Source organism: Gobio gobio (assembly GCF_949357685.1).
Source record: "Gobio gobio genome assembly, chromosome: 24".
Classification (NCBI taxonomy): Eukaryota; Metazoa; Chordata; class Actinopteri; order Cypriniformes; family Gobionidae; genus Gobio; species Gobio gobio.
The window spans coordinates 37,646,181-37,663,508 of record NC_137120.1 but is presented as its reverse complement, the minus strand read 5'-3'; the positions used below and the strand labels follow the sequence as shown (position 1 = coordinate 37,663,508).

Genomic DNA, 17,328 nt, shown 5'->3' with positions numbered 1-17,328 from the left:
TCGACTAAAATCATATGATATTTAGTCAACTAAAACTAGACTAAAACTAAAAACAATTCAGGTGACTAAAATATGATTAAAACTAAATGGCATTTTAGTCAAAAGACTATGACTAAAACTAAATCAAAATTTGCTGTCAAAATTAACACTGGTGTGGATGTGGCATCACACAAAAGCATTTACTGTTACCAATTTCAGTGTAGAAATGACTAATTTAATATAGTCTAACACAAAAGAAGATATTTTGAGTCAATGGGGCCCATCAACTGTTTGGTTACCCATATTCTTCAAAATGTCTTCTTTTGTGTTTAGCAGAACAAAGAAATTCATACAGGTTTGGGACAACTTGAGGGCTAGTAAATGATGACCGAATTTAAATTTTTGGGTGAGCTGTCCCTTTTAGCTGCGATCACACCATGTTGTAATTACCGTAATTTTGAGTTGACAACACATGACGTTTACTCAAAGCTGTTTACGTTTACTCAAAGCTGTTTACGTCCTCGGACTGGGAATTATGCCTTTGTATGGCAACAATATCAACGCCCAAATTAATCTGCAGCAGTCAGGTGGTACACCAGTCATGTGGTACAAGCGATATGATTGATTGATTGATTGATTGATTGATTGATTGATTGATTGATTGATGTGTGAGTTTGTGTTTTGTTTGCTTCTTATTTTTTATCCTATTTGTACGGTGTCCTTGAGTACCTTGAAAGGTGCCTTTAAATAAAAGGTATTATTATTATTATTATTATTAAGTAGGAGTTCTCAGAAATTTCCCAGTTTACTAGCTGTAATTATGAGTTCTATGTGGACCTGAACGCTTTTTACAAGTTGTATCTCGTAATTACGGTAATTACCGAAAGTGTTCAATAATAGGCCTACATTTAATAATTTTTACATAACAATTTGTCACATGACTAATTTAATCTAGTCTTAAACTGCATTCACGGCATGTTGTAATTACCGTAATTTCAAGAAGACAACATGTGCCGTTCTCGGACTGGGAATTATGCCTTTGTATGGCAACACTATCAACGCCCAAATTAACCTGCAGCCGTCAGGTGGTACAACGGTCACATGGTAGCCTGACATCGCTATACTCAATTCTAGTCAGATTATGAGTCTGATACTGCTCCATTGGGCTGTGATTATGGGGCATGTTTCAACCGAACCAGCAAAGACCTCAATTGGATAGACCTACAACCAATCAGAGCAACGGAGCGAGGCATAATTGTGAACAGAACTCAACTGCTCGCACGCTCGAAGAAGTAGAAGAAGAAGATGAGTGTGAACGATCTCTGCCGGTGTTGTAAAAAGAATTTAAGGATACACGGAGTACTTACCAACACAATCATATTTTTGAGAGAAATAGTAAAGGTGAACGCATATACGAACAAGTTCTCGGTTTAGGATTAGAACGAATTCAACCCAAGCGCTCTTTGGTGACGTGCATGATGACGCTACTGTTGATCATCTGTCCATCATCGTATAAAGCCCGCCCTGACAATTTGAATGGTCGGAACAGCTCTGGTTCGGGCATAGTTGCTCCACAACGGATCAAGTCCAGACCGAACTTCCTGACCTCAAATGTTGTGGGCGGGGCTAAACTCGGCTGCCATCCAGGCTAGTCACATGGTACAAGTAGGAGCTTTTTCAGAAATTACAAGTTTACAAGTAAAATGTGATTCAAAATATTAATAAAAACTATATTATCTCAATGATACTAAATGTATGTGTGTGTGTGTGTATATTGATTTAAAAGTATTCTAATGATGTACCGTGGATGAGCATACATGGCCTTTATGAGTCTATTTTAAACGCCACTTGTTGGATTTTTCAGCAGAGCAAATCGTCTGCGTGACGAATTGATCAGCCTATAAACAGAACTTCTTTGTTTCGCTCCATCATGACTAATAGGCAGCTGTATCTCGGATAATAACGGACTGAAGCATGTGGTTGTAAATGCGCTAAACACGTTTTGTGAAAAACAGAGATAAATAAAGTTAAAGTGTGCAGTTTTATGCACTACAAACGGCAGCGAACGGTTGACCAAATAGAGAAGATGTTACGGTACATTCAACCCAACCAAATGACATATCAAAAGACTGGTGGAGAGGTTATTTCTTAATCTATATTGACAGAATCCACTGTAACGGTGCTCACAAAGGTCCTATGCTAGACTGTGATTAGCTGAACAGTAGTTTGCTTCTGTCAGCATCTCCAATGCTTTGGTCTGTGATTTATAAGAACACACACACACACACACACACACACACACACACACACACACACACACACACACACACACACACACACACACACACACACACACACACACACACACACACACACACACACACACACACACACACACACACAGAGAGAGAGAGAGAGAGAGAGAGAGAGAGAGAGAGAGAGAGAGAGAGAGACGTAAATACAAAGTAAGCAAACAGGCTTAAACACAGTTAACCGATCCAGACCTGTAGTTACGTGGTTCACGTCACACAGAAAGAGATTATAGGAAAGATGATGAACAAAGAGCAAAAGGTAAGGAAGATAGTGAGTGAAGAAAATGGACAGAGATGAAAGAAGCATGAGACAAAAAAGAGAGAGGGAGTCATGGTTGTAAAGGTGTGATGGAAAGCAGATGTGTGTCTTTCTTTTCATAAAAGAGGGGGATGGGGTGGAGAAAAACAAAGAGGAGGAACAGTTCATGAACGCATTCAAAACCCTACACCTACAAACACATCTAGGCAGTGACCAAATATGGATTTGAACTTGGAAGAGAAATGTTAACCTCTCTCCACATATCCTCTCCTACATGTGTCTGGACAGTAAAACATGCATTTGCATTTTATTATGGTTACACAAATACAATTCGAAATGTTTTGTCTTGTTTTCCAGTAAAAAAATACCAAATAAACAAGGAAAATGTGTATATATTGTTGTAGTTTTATTTAAGCATGAATTTAAACTATATATTTAGATTTTATTCTATTTTATAAGAATTAACAAAATGTAAACATAAAATATAAAACAGCAAAAATACTGATTATGAAAAGTATTTTTGCAGTGTACATTCATAAAACATGCACACAATTTGTGTCTGTGTACATCTGGGTAAATAGTTGGTAAAACTATGTTTAAGCGTTCAGTTTAATAGGACAAATTGCATACAAATTAATTTATAGATGACATACTCATTTATTCTGGGGCCTATACCATGAAGCCGGTTTAGCTGGTTTATCCTGGATTTTAGGACCCATTAAAGTCATTTGGCTTTTATCAGTGTTCATCTCCATAGCTTCAGGGCAGGTTATGTTCTGGATAAGAGATCTCAAACTGAAATTGGACCAATCAGCTGTGAGCAAAGTGACACACCTCTGATGTAATAAAGCCACTCCCCCTGTTTCTACTCCAAATTAAAGGTCACTACATAGCAAATTAGTTTTAAAGACTTAAGCGTCTGGCTTTAAACAATGCTTATTTATAATAATAATAATCATTTTGAATGATTTAGATATCACTTATGTAATTATTATACCCATAATCAATTACATGTATCATTTTAGTGAATCAATCATTAATAGGCACTTATTTAAAATGAATATATATAGCCTAGGTCATACAAATAAGCTTTAAAATCAATAAACAAAGCTATAAAAAATGACTACATGTGAGCTTAAAAGTTCAATTCTCTCTATATTTCAACTAAACTATCTTCATAACTTTTACTTGCATTGCCATAGTAAGATTGTCCTCTTTCATAGACAGCTCTTTTCTTCTTCCTCTCTTTTCATAATTCTTAATATCATGTAATATTCTGCAGAAGAGGGAAATCAATTTTCCACTGATCCACAGCATGTGATTGGCTGTTCACTACTGATGTCACAGCTAAACTCCTAAACTCAGGATCATAGCCTGAGTTGACAGAGAAAGCTGATGATTAGCATCATGGCACCAACAAAGCCTGAATAGATTGGTTTGGTTTGGTTTGGTTTGGTTTTGTCAACTCAAAACTAATCCTGTAACCCTGAGTTTGTAAAACTATGGTACAGGCCCCTGGTCATGTTTCATGAGCTCGGCCCAGTAGGCCAATGTTTTGCTGGCTATCTTTAGTACACTCTAAAAAATGCTGGGTTAAAAACAACCCAAGTTGGGTTGAAAATGGACTAACCCAGCAATTGGGTTGTTTTAACCCAGTGAATGGGTCGTTTTAACCCAGCGATTGGGTTAAATGTTTGCTTAAAACAACCCAATCGCTGGGTTAAAACAACTCAATTGCTGGGTTAGTCCATTTTCAATCCAACTTGGGTTGTTTTTAACCTAGCATTTTTTAGAGTGTATGATTAGCATTTTTCTCCACTGACAGACATTCAAAATTAGCCATGCAATATATGAATCACAAATATTTTGTTGTAGCCTATTAAAGTAGATGTTTTACCAATGCCCGATTCCATCAGTCATTCACTGTTGTCTATTTCCTGTGGCTTCAGAAGGATCAGTCACATGGCTTTTACACCTCATCAGGTGATTGGTTAAAAATGTTTGGTGTTGCCATGAGCAAAGATGGCAGATTCAACATCAAAACTTATGAATGTGAATGGATAGCTTCAAATATTACGAACCTCCTTGCATTTAACATGCTAACCAGCGAAGAAAATAGCAGCGGTGAGTAAGCTAGTTTTTTGGCCGGCCGCAACATGTTGCTAATATGTTTCCTGATGACTTTAAAAAAGACTTTCAGCAGATGTTTTGTGCCGTTTATGTAATGAATGTATGTGAATCTGTTCTTTTAAAGATGCTAATCAGATTGTTTGTACACAAATATGTGCTAGCACTTTTTATAATTATGTATTATTGATATACATTGTTAGCTTATTTGTTATATGCTTGCTTAACTATGTACACTGAATTGATGTAATGTGTAATCTGTCATCAAAACAGCTTTGTCATGTGAATATAATTCTAAAAATATATAATTAAGTTTAAACTCTGTACTTGGGGCGCAGATTTGGAGATATATTTTAGCGAGGTTAGCTGTACTAGCTAGGTGGCATTGTGCAGCGGCTAAAGCTCCACGCTAGTAAACGCTGCTGAAGTGAGAGCCATTTGCCATGATTGGCAAGAAATCGAAGACTCTTGGTCATGTTCAGTGAAAGTAAACATTCCATTACCATGATTAGCAATGTGTAACCTTGCGTCTGAGCCTAACCTTTGCCACTGTCCCTCAAAATTCACCAGCTGAAGTCAATACCTTAGTGAAGAACTACTCATTAACTGATTTAGACTGATACAACACTCACATATCTCTTAAAGGGGTAGTTCGAAAATGAAAATTCTTTCATTTACTCACCCTCAAGTTGTTCCAAACCTGTATGAGTTCTGCTGAAAACAAAATAAGATATTTTGGAATGATGGAGCAGGGGTCTTCAACGTTTTTCGGGGCAATTGGACCCCTTAGACGATATAGAGACCTGGAGCAGGGACCCCCGATACAAAATATGTCAAACAGAGCTACATATTAAGCATATAGCCTTCAATATTAATAGAAACTAACTATATTATGATTAAGAATAAGTTATTTTATGTTAAGACAGTGGATCAGAACTATGCACATTATTGAGATTGATGTGTTATAATAAACAGCATGCTGCGATGAATTCATTAGTTGTTTGCAGCTGAGTCATACATTTATTTTACTAATCAGATGGACAATTAAATATTTACCTGAACCTAAGCTACAAGTTTATAAAAAATTCACATTTTAATTTTACTGTCAGATGGGCATCTTTTTTTTTACTAAACTTTTTTACTGCAATTTCGAGAGTGAGTTAATCACGCATTTTCTTCTATAAGTAGACTAAAAACAATACTTTTATTCATTGGATTATAGCTATATAGCCTCGAAAGAGCGCTCACTTTTCAATCACAATTAAGCTGTCACTCATTTCAGTTCGCGATCTTACAGCGTTCCATCAAAATCAGTAAAGTTGTCTGCACTGAATAATGAATCTACGATGGCCCAGTAGTTCACAACACAACGAAATTGAAAAAGCATACATAAGTTCACAACACAACGAAATCAAGCCACAGGATAACGAAAAAGCCACAACGAAAAGGCCACAACATAACGGAATCAAGCCACAACACACAATCTCGAAACAACAGCGAATCTATAGAACAATGGCAAAGAAAAATAACTTTACCGCACTCTGAGAGCCCCCTAGTGGTTGGGAGCATTTCTATTGTATTACGTTGTGTTGTGGCTTGTTTTCGTTGTGTTGTGGCTGGATTTTGTTGTGTTGTGGCTGGATTTCGTTGTGTTGTGGCTGGATTTTGTTGTGTTGTGGCTTGTTTCCGTTGTGTTGTGGCTTGATTCCGTTGTGTTGTGGCTTGATTCCGTTGTGTTGTGACTTTTTCGTTGTGTTGTGGCTTGTTTCCGTTGTGTTGTGGCTTTTCCGTTGTGTTGTGGCTTGAGTACGTTGTGTTGTGGCTTGATTTCATTGTGTTGAGCCTTGATTTCCGTTGTGTTGTGGCTTGTTTTCGTTGTGTTGTGGCTGGATTTTGTTGTGCTGTGGCTGGATTTCGTTGTCTTGTGGCTTGTTTTCGTTGTGTTGTGGCTGGATTTTGTTGTGTTGTGGCTGGATTTCATTGTGTTGTGGCTTGTTTTCGTTGTGTTGTGGCTAGTTTTCGTTGTGTTGTGGCTGGATTTTGTTGTGTTGTGGCTGGATTTTGTTGTGTTGTGGCTTGATTACATTGTGTTGTGGCTTGATTTCGTTGTGTTGTGGCCTGTTTCCGTTGTGTTGTGGCTTGATTACATTGTGTTGTGGCTTGATTTCGTTGTGTTGTGGCCTGTTTCCGTTGTGTTGTGGCTAGGGTTGGGTACCGAAATCCGGTTCCAATATGGCACCGGTACTTATATAACCGGTATGTACCGGACCGAATCAGAACGCAGATTTCGGTTCCTCATTTCGGTGCCAAAATTCAAACGTGCTTTCGCGCTTTGGCTGAGCCAGAGACAGACGCTCAGCGCTGGTCACATCACAACTCATGACAACTATTCAGTGTTTTCAACCACATCATGTTTATTTCAGGTTTCAGACATTTAAATGTTCATAAGTAGGCTACTAGCAAAAAACACACACTGATGTCTATGAAAGCGGCAATGACAATCCTTTCAGACGGTTATAATTTGACTAACGTTACGTGTTTTATTCACATCAGATAAATGCACATTATATAGTAACTATATAGTTTACTCTATTCTTCTTCCAGTTCACTGGTCACTTACTTTCATGTATTTCGTGAGACGAGAATGAACTCAAGTGTTGTAAATCCGACAGATCCGATTCTGAGGCGCAAACTAACATGGCGCCGCCCATTGCGCTTTATAGATAAACTAACACACATTCACTCACACATTTGAACATCAGATAGTTCGTGACACAGTTAAGAAGTTTGTGAATATTTTGAATAAAAAGAAAAAACGAAATAAACCCGATACAGCTGAGCTGTCAGCGCTATTGCGGCTGCTGTGTCATGTGAGAAACATGACGCGTCACCATGGAAACATTAAGGCGATGTGTTCTAAAATATTTAGCCAGAGAATATGATCATATTTCAAAATAAAGCTGAAGCTCGAAGCTGGTTTGTAGCAGAGCAAGAATACAGACGACTGCTGTTATTACTGTAACTGTTATTTAGAGTTAAATTAGGCTTGTTGTAGTTAGGTGGCTTAGGTTTTACTGTGAATTTGTAAATATGTCAATTATAATTTGTAAATGAGTAAATTGTGTTTAGTATTTATTTATATTCATACATTTAAGTATACATTAAACTTTTAATAAATGGTTCAATTTAAATAATAAATAAATAAATAAAAAGGCATTTAATGTCCTCCACCTCGTTTGGTGGCCTTTAAAAAAAAAAAAAGTATCGGTTCAGGCACCGTTTAGGCACCGGAACCGTTTTAAAAGTATCGGTTTGGCACCGGAATCGAAAAAAACCCAAACGATACCCAACCCTAGTTGTGGCTTTTTCGTTGTGTTGTGGCTTGATTCCGTTGTATTGTGGCTTTTTCGTTGTGTTGTGGCTTGATTCCGTTGTATTGTGGCTTTTTCGTTGTGTTGTGCCCTGTTTCCATTGTGTTGTGGCTTTTTCGTTGTGTTGTGGCCTGTTTTCGTTGTGTTGTGGCTTGTTTCCGTTGTGTTGTGGCTTTTTCGTTGTGTTGTGGCTTGATTCCGTTGTATTGTGGCTTTTTCGTTGTGTTGTGGTTTTTTCGTTGTGTTGTGGCTTGATTCCGTTGTATTGTGGCTTTTTCGTTGTATTGTGGCTTTTTCGTTGTGTTGTGGTTTTTTCGTTGTGTTGTGGCCTGTTTCCGTTGTATTGTGGCTTTTTCGTTGTATTGTGGCTTTTTCGTTGTGTTGTGGCTTTTTCGTTGTGTTGTGGCCTGTTTCCGTTGTGCTGTGGCTTTTTCGTTGTGTTGTGGCTTTTTCGTTGTGTTGTGAACTTCTGTATGCTTTTAAAATTTGGTTGTGTTGTGCACTACTGGGCCACCGTATGAATCTCTTACTTCCATCATGTTAAAGAGAGAATCCACGAAATCCAGCAGAACTCAGCACTGAATAAAAACTCTGGTGTTTTGATGGGTGATGATTCTAACTTAAACACCTCTGATTGGCCATTGCGTTCCAGAGATCATCAGGCATGTCTATGATTGGCTACATTTCTCACCGCTGCAAAACGTGCTGTAATTGGAACATTTCAGGTTCTCCAGAGAGCAAACTCAAACGCAATGTTTGCCAAATCTGTTTCGCCAATAATATTATACTATTACACAATCAGCGGAGGGTTCTCTGCTTTTGTTTCAGGGTGCTTATATTTTAATATGACTTTGTTTTATACTGCGGACCCCCGGTTGAAGACCCATGATCTATAGTTTAGTTTAAGTACGGTTATTCTTCAAAATATGCTCCTTTATCTTTTTGATTGAAATATTTTATATATAATGGCCTCAGAAGTGGCAAAAAGGTTATTTAACTAAAAAAATGCATACTAAGGATGTTCAGGTCAAAGACCATGTAGACTTAACCAAAAAGGTGCCAAACACACATGATGAGAACATGATTACCTTAGATCATTATAAACCAATCACCAGAACCAATCACAGTGAAGAAGGCTTGAGTGACATTGATTTGCAATCAACTGTAGAAACATACATGTACATGCATCTTTCTGTTCAGGAGACTCATTTGGTTGTTGTGACCTGTGATCTCCCGGCTCTTCATTTCAGCAAAGAGCAACTTGGGAGCGGTGTCAGGTATAGGCTATATGCTGTGCAGCTGAGGAATAGAAGTACTAAAGATTCTGCGCTCAAAAGATCCCAGCAGAGACAGTGATAGTGTTGGAAGACTATAGAGCCGTTCTTGGGGTGAGGCTATAATACGTTAGCTTGGCTTGATTTCATTGTGTTGTGGCTTGATTACGTTGTGTTGTGGCTTGTTTTCTTTTGTGTTGTGGCCTGATTTCGTTGTGTTGTGGCTTGATTTAGTTGTGTTGTGGCTTGATTACATTGTGTTGTGGCTTGTTTCCGTTGTGTTGTGGCTTGATTCCGTTGTGTTGTGGCTTTTTTCCGTTGTGTTGTGGCTTGAGTACGTTGTGTTGTGGCTTGATTTCATTGTGTTGAGCCTTGATTTCCGTTGTGTTGTGGCTTGTTTTCGTTGTGTTGTGGCTTGTTTTCGTTGTGTTGTGGCTTGTTTTCGTTGTGTTGTGGCTGGATTTTGTTGTGTTGTGGCTGGATTTTGTTGTGTTGTGGCTGGATTTCGTTGTGTTGTGGCTGGATTTCGTTGTGATGTGGCTTGTTCTCGTTGTGTTGTGGCTTGATTTCTTTGTGTTGTGGCTTGATTCTGTTGTGTTGTGGCTTTTTCGTTGTGTTGTGGCCTGTTTCCGTTGTGTTGTGGCTTGATTCCGTTGTATTGTGGCTTTTTCGTTGTGTTGTGGCCTGTTTTCGTTGTGTTGTGGCTTGTTTTCGTTGTGTTGTGGCTTGATTCTGTGTTGTGGCTTTTTCGTTGTGTTGTGGCTTGATTCCGTTGTATTGTGGCTTTTTCGTTGTGTTGTGGCTTTTTCGTTGTGTTGTGGCCTGTTTCCGTTGTGCTGTGGCTTTTTCGTTGTGTTGTGGCTTTTTCGTTGTGTTGTGGCCTGTTTCCGTTGTGCTGTGGCTTTTTCGTTGTGTTGTGGCTTTTTCGTTGTGTTGTGGCTTGATTCCGTTGTATTGTGGCTTTTTCGTTGTGTTGTGGCCTGTTTCCGTTGTGTTGTGGCTTTTTCGTTGTGTTGTGGCCTGTTTCCGTTGTATTGTGGCTTTTTCGTTGTATTGTGGCTTTTTCGTTGTGTTGTGGCTTTTTCGTTGTGTTGTGGCCTGTTTCCGTTGTGTTGTGGCTTTTTCGTTGTGTTGTGGCTTTTTCGTTGTGTTGTGGCCTGTTTCCGTTGTGTTGTGGCTTGTTTTTGTTGTGTTGTGTCTTGTTTCCGTTGTGTTGTGAACTTCTGTATGCTTTTAAAATTTGGTTGTGTTGTGCACTACTGGGCCACCGTATGAATCTCTTACTTCCATCATGTTAAAGAGAGAATCCACGAAATCCAGCAGAACTCAGCACTGAATAAAAACTCTGGTGTTTTGATGGGTGATGATTCTAACTTAAACACCTCTGATTGGCCATTGCGTTCCAGAGATCATCAGGCATGTCTATGATTGGCTACATTTCTCACCGCTGCAAAACGTGCTGTAATTGGAACATTTCAGGTTCTCCAGAGAGCAAACTCAAACGCAATGTTTGCCAAATCTGTTTCGCCAATAATATTATACTATTACACAATCAGCGGAGGGTGCTCTGCTTTTGTTTCAGGGTGCTTATATTTTAATATGACTTTGTTTTATACTGCGGACCCCCGGTTGAAGACCCATGATCTATAGTTTAGTTTAAGTACGGTTATTCTTCAAAATATGCTCCTTTATCTTTTTGATTGAAAGATTTTATATATAATGGCCTCAGAAGTGGCAAAAAGGTTATTTAACTAAAAAAATGCATACTAAGGATGTTCAGGTCAAAGACCATGTAGACTTAACCAAAAAGGTGCCAAACACACATGATGAGAACATGATTACCTTAGATCATTATAAACCAATCACCAGAACCAATCACAGTGAAGAAGGCTTGAGTGACATTGATTTGCAATCAACTGTAGAAACATACATGTACATGCATCTTTCTGTTCAGGAGACTCATTTGGTTGTTGTGACCTGTGATCTCCCGGCTCTTCATTTCAGCAAAGAGCAACTTGGGAGCGGTGTCAGGTATAGGCTATATGCTGTGCAGCTGAGGAATAGAAGTACTAAAGATTCTGCGCTCAAAAGATCCCAGCAGAGACAGTGATAGTGTTGGAAGACTATAGAGCCGTTCTTGGGGTGAGGCTATAATACGTTAGTATTAAGGGACCTGCAGAGACCAGCATACACCTGAGAAGGTGAATGTTTATACACTGTAAAAAATGAGACGATCATTAAGTTGTCAGCATAGGTTTTTACGTTGCTTTAACGCATAAAAATAAGTTATGCAATTTTCAACTTTTTTTTTATAAGATATACAAGATTCAACTTTAAGTCAGTTTAATGTAATTTAAAGGGTTAGTTCACCCAAAAATGAAAATTCTGTCATTAATTACTCACCCTCATGTCGTTCGACACCCGTAAGACCTCTGTTCATCTTCAGAACACAAATGAAGATATTTTTGTTGAAAGCTGATGGCTGAGAAAGGCTTCAGATAGGCCTCCATTGGCATTCAGTACATTTACACTCACAAGACCCATAAAAGGCACTTAAAACGTTGTTACAAAGTCCATCTCACCACAGTGACTCTACAATAATTTTACGATGCGACGACAATAGTTTTTGTGCGCAAAAAAAAATCTAAATAACACCTTTATCCAACTTGTTCTTGTCTTCCGTGTGTGCCTCCACGACGCATGCGCGAGAATATTACGCAAATCCGGCGTTCGGACACATGACCCAGAAGCGATTTGTTTACAAGCAGAGGAAGACGCGCGTATCTCAGCTGTTGAATTCTACATTGATCGTGCTTTAGGTCTCGGCGTAGTTCTCAAAATGGGGTTAAAGTGTGCATTTCATGGATTCCCGAACGCTGGCGCTACGTCATATTCTTGCGCATGCGTTTTAAAGGGTTAGTTCACCCAAAAATGAAAATTCTGTCATTAATTACTCACCCTCATGTCGTTCGACACCCGTAAGACCTCCGTTCATATTCGGAACACAAATGAAGATATTTTTGTTGAAAGCTGATGGCTTAGAAAGGCTTCAGATAGGCCTCCATTGGCATTCAGGACACTTATACTCCCAAGGCCGATAAAAGGCACTTAAAATATCATTACAAAGTCCATCTCACCACAGTGACTCTACAATAATCTTACGATGCGACGACAATAGTTTTTGTGCGCAAAAAAAAATCAAAATAACACCTTTATCCAGCTTGTTACTGTCTTCCGTGTGTGCCTCCACGACGCATGCGCGAGAATATGACGTAGCGCCGGGGTTCGGGAATCCATGAAATGCACACTTTAACCCCATTTTGAGAACTACGCCGAGACCTAAAGCACGATCAATGTAGAATCCAACAGCTTAGACACGCGCGTCTTCCTCTGATTGTAAACTAATCGCTTCTGGGTCATGTGTCCGAACGCCGGATCTGCGTCATATTCTCGCGCATGCGTCGTGGAGGCACACACGGAAGGCAGTAACAAGTTGGATAAAGGTGTTATTTTGATTTTTTTTTGCACACAAAAACTATTGTCGTCGCATCGTAAGATTATTGTAGAGTCACTGTGGTGAGATGGACTTTGTAACGACGTTTTAAGTGCCTTTTATGGATCTTGGAAGTGTGAATGTACTGAATGCCAATGGAGGCCTTTCTGAAGCCTTTCTCAGCATCAGCTTTACACTAAAATATCTTCATTTGTGTTCCGAATATGAACGGAGGTCTTATGGATCTCGAACGACATGAGGGTGAGTAATTAATGACAGAATTTTCATTTTTGGGTGAACTAACCCTTTAAGTTGAAATGACTTAAACATCCAAGTTGATTGTACTTAATTTTAAGGCAGCAACTTTTCAATGAACGGGATGGTAAATGTCATTTTGGATTTAATAAGATTTTCCCAATAAATAAGCACAAATAAACCTAGGGTCTCATCACGACTTCAGAAGTGGGAAGTCAGAAATTCCGATAGCACGTGATGGCCAGTTGGCGATTATATGGTTGTGGACCTTCTCTCAAAAGAGACGTTTAAACTGCATGTGTCTGACTAATACCATTTTGCATTTAATGTGTGTGTTAAGACTTTGAGTTTATTTCTCAGCGTGGTCTCTTGCTCCTAAGTGCACATGTGCATGTTTTGTATGTGTGTTAGCGTGTTAGCTAATCCTAAAACGCTTGTGGGGAGAGATTTCTGACTGTGTAGGGTATTAACTTGCTATAATCTCTGTAGGGGTTCCCTGATCACGCTTCACAGGGGATCGCAGCAGGGTTTCTCTTTTGGTTTTTTTTTTTCTATATCAACTGCTCCAGACGACACAGTGGGCAAACACAATTTATTGACAAGTTTTTCAGCTGTTAGAGACTCATTAACAGTGAAAATGCATTTCTATCTATAGCCCTGAGGGGAAACTGCTGTGAATATGGGCAACTATTATGTTTTCGTACAGTTTAAAACAGGAAAATATCTGATTAACTAAAAATATGGAGCCTACTAGAGGAAAATCCACATTGAAAAACATTATATTAGTCTGGATGATTCTGGTAGTGATATTTATTCATATTTTGTAGTCCTTTTATTCTTGTTTCTATCGACATCTAGTGTTCAGATGCTTTAATTACGCCTGGCGTGTGACGCCATCTTGTAGTCGGATTTAGCCTATGCCTCTGGCGACATCCGGTGGTTAGCATACACAAACATTTAAAATACTGCCAACTACAGTAATTTTGTCGGTAAAATAAAACAAAACCAATCTAAAACAGAACTTCAGGGTCAGAGAAATGAGTAAAAGAAGTGTTTTGAATTGGTTCAAGTTATCCATTGAGTTGTACAAATACACACTAAAGAAGTGTGTGTCCTCTTCTCCAGAAGTCTCTGGGAACACAACATAGCATTAGTATATAATTTGTTGTGTTTTCTTTATTAATTTTTTTTTTACAAACTACAAAAGCCTTCCCTTATCTCTGTGTGGAGCAAACTTCAGTGTTTCTGATATGAAGTCCTCAATTACTTATTCCAGCGCCTCGGTGTGTGTTCGAGACGGGCATCTTAAAATCCAGCAAAGATACAATAAATTATTATTAACAATAAATGAAGACCAAGCATACAGTAAGTACAGTACACTGCATCTTCTCAATACCTCATGCAGTCTTTGGACTAGAAAGATTCTGCATCTGTTGACTGATCGTTTTGCTCTTTTCCAGCTTTTGTTATAGGCCTGATTTTTTTCTTTGCATAATTGTATTTGTACAGATATTTGAGTTGCTTTATTAAAAGAGAAACTGGGGTCCAAAAAAGCTATGAGAAAGAGTACTGACATACAGCTGATTCATTTTCTAATTAAACTTGCAACTAACAGTTACAGTATAGCTATTAATAACTTTAATAATAATTATTGTAAAATAAATTAAATACCTGATTTTATTCAAATGAGTGATGAAATGTACAGACAAATATGCCATCATGTGATCATGCGATCGTGGGTTCGAGCCCAGGGACTCATAACGATTATATGCACTATCACTCAGGGTAGGTTATGGGGAAAGTGTAGTCGTTAATAAAATAAAATAAAACATTCTTAATGTTCACGTAAAGTCCACACATTGCGTGAGTCGTTTTGCACATTGCAAATGCTCCGTGCATTCGGTAAAGTAATAGGGTTCAGTTGACTTGAAACGTAACATGAATAAATAATATATAATTTATGTTTCAGTGTTAATATTGTTACTGAGTTTTATATCTCACTAGCAAAGCAGAGAAAAGCTATATGGTCACGCCTCACTTACTATTAGCTTGCATATGTAGTTTACATGATGTCTAATACCATGTATCTTTTCTCTGCTTTGCTAGTGAGAAATGTGTTGTATAAGTTTAGCATAATTCAAACGCATTAATACGTATTCAAATCTCAGAACGGGTTTCGTCTTAGTGGAGGTGTTTTTTGTAACTACTAAAGAAAACGTATCATTGTTTAAATCTACTAATTTCACTAATTTGTACCCTGGGGAACTCTAACGTCAGCAAACATTAATCAAACTACTGTTATTGGTTCAACCAGTCAGCGCTGAGAAAAGTAACAGTAGCGTAAATATTGGGACAGCTGAGTTTACAGCATTGAATTACAAAAATACTCAAATAAGAGTTTAAACACGATAAATATTATTTAAGCTCATCGTATTTCATGACATAAATCAATTATAACTTGAATAACACCAGATAAGCTCCGCCTTTGCTAACCTTTCTGCTCTGATACCTTGCAGCTTGCAGAAAACTCGAGCGATTACTTTAGCATTCCCCCCCCCGTTGGAGATCCCAGTCAGCAGAGCTGCTTCTGTTTGATTGTATCGGGCATACACTTTGAGGAAATGGCTGAACAAACCAGGAACGATGGCTTGCTTTTCTATGTCAACGGGAAAAAGGTGCTTATTTCTTAAGCATATCTTAGATCAAATTTTTGTTTACCCATAATTTCTGATCATAAGACTTGTTTGGTTGTGAACCTGTTGTCAAGTTCAATCCGTGTAATAATGCATATAAAGACAAACATAATCTGAATTTAGGCATTAAACTAACATGTCTAGAGACAAGTTATTCCTCAATGTTCTATGACCTGTTAAAAACAATTTAATTTAACTATGTTGATTTGCAATTATTTTCAGATTTTCTTCTCACATGCACTTTACTTTTGACCATGTTCTCCTTTCATAGTCATTCTTTGTGTGTAAAAGTGATTTAAATTTTTAATTTCAAATCTATTTTGGGTTCATTTTAATCCAGCAATGTAGTTATTTAGGTTAAATGTACCAAAATTTAGGTTAAAAAAACAACCTAGCATGCTGGGTCAAAAAGGAACGTACCCAGCGCTGAGTTACTAAAATAGGATTTGTGTTGATTTTAACAGTATTTTTTTAGAATGCAGTGAATATAATCTGCAACTGATAATATGCATGTTTATGCTTCTTGTTGACAGATAATGGAGAAGAACCTAGACCCTGAGACTACGTTGCTGTCTTATGTGAGGCAGAAATGTATGTTTTAATAAATGTGCATAAAATGGTATTCATATTTTGTGCGCCTATTAATAACACAGACCTTCTTATCTGAGGCAGACATATAGATATATATGTGGGGGGGACCACAAGAGAAATATTAGGAAAATAGATGTCAAGGCTCGGTTAGTTTTTGCTTTCGGTTTCTGCAGTGAATAATTGACTGGCATAGACTCCTTCACATTCATAACTCTCACATTGCTTATGTGATATATCCACTGGCTCAGCTACATGGTATGGAAATGGAAATATTTAACATTTTATGACGTGGCATTTTTCTTTATCACTCAGTGGCTCGCAAAATGATAGACAATGATTCACATTTCGTGCGTGCGTCATTTCCCGTTATAATAAAATTAGTTCTTAGATAATAAAGTAAATTATTAAATAAATGGTTAAATAAACAAGAAGGTAAATAAATATGTAACAAGCAGGATAAAAATTTCTGCCAATAATTTGTTGATGCAGGTAAAAAGAATATTTCTTTCTTGCCCACCAACTCGAGAGCTGTCGCTCATGCATTTTATATATATATATATATATATATATATATATATATATATATATATATATATATATATATATATATATATATATATATATATATATATATATATATATATATTTATACTATTATTAATAACCTATACTTTTATGACATTTCTAACTATTTAATATATTTATGTTTGTATAATATATTGTAAAATTATGTTGGATATGTATTATAATTATACGATTATATAGCTACATTTATACTGTAGGCTACATTTTATTTTTGTAAAGCGTGTTAATGTTATTAGTATTGTGTGTATATATATATATATATATATATATATATATATATATATATATGTATATATATGTATATGTGTGTGTGTGTGTATTAAATATGACAATATTTATATTATATGTTATTTTTGTCACCCTGGACCACAAAACGGGTAATTTTTTAA

The 17,328-nt window shown here is 37.4% G+C and overlaps 1 protein-coding gene across 2 annotated transcripts in view; it reads left to right on the top strand.

Moving 5' to 3' along the window:
* Positions 1–15,540: 15,540 nt before the first annotated feature.
* Positions 15,541–17,328, top strand: part of aox6 (aldehyde oxidase 6) — a 36,347-nt gene continuing 34,559 nt past the window's right edge. The window contains exons 1-2 of one of the 2 annotated variants that reach the window (XM_079807529.1): positions 15,541–15,745; positions 16,297–16,354. In XM_079807529.1, the coding sequence (XP_079663655.1) occupies positions 15,692–15,745; positions 16,297–16,354 (112 nt within the window). In that variant the 5' untranslated portion in view covers positions 15,541–15,691. The remainder of the gene's footprint in view (positions 15,746–16,296; positions 16,355–17,328) is intronic. The other variant, XM_079807528.1, reaches the window with a different exon arrangement.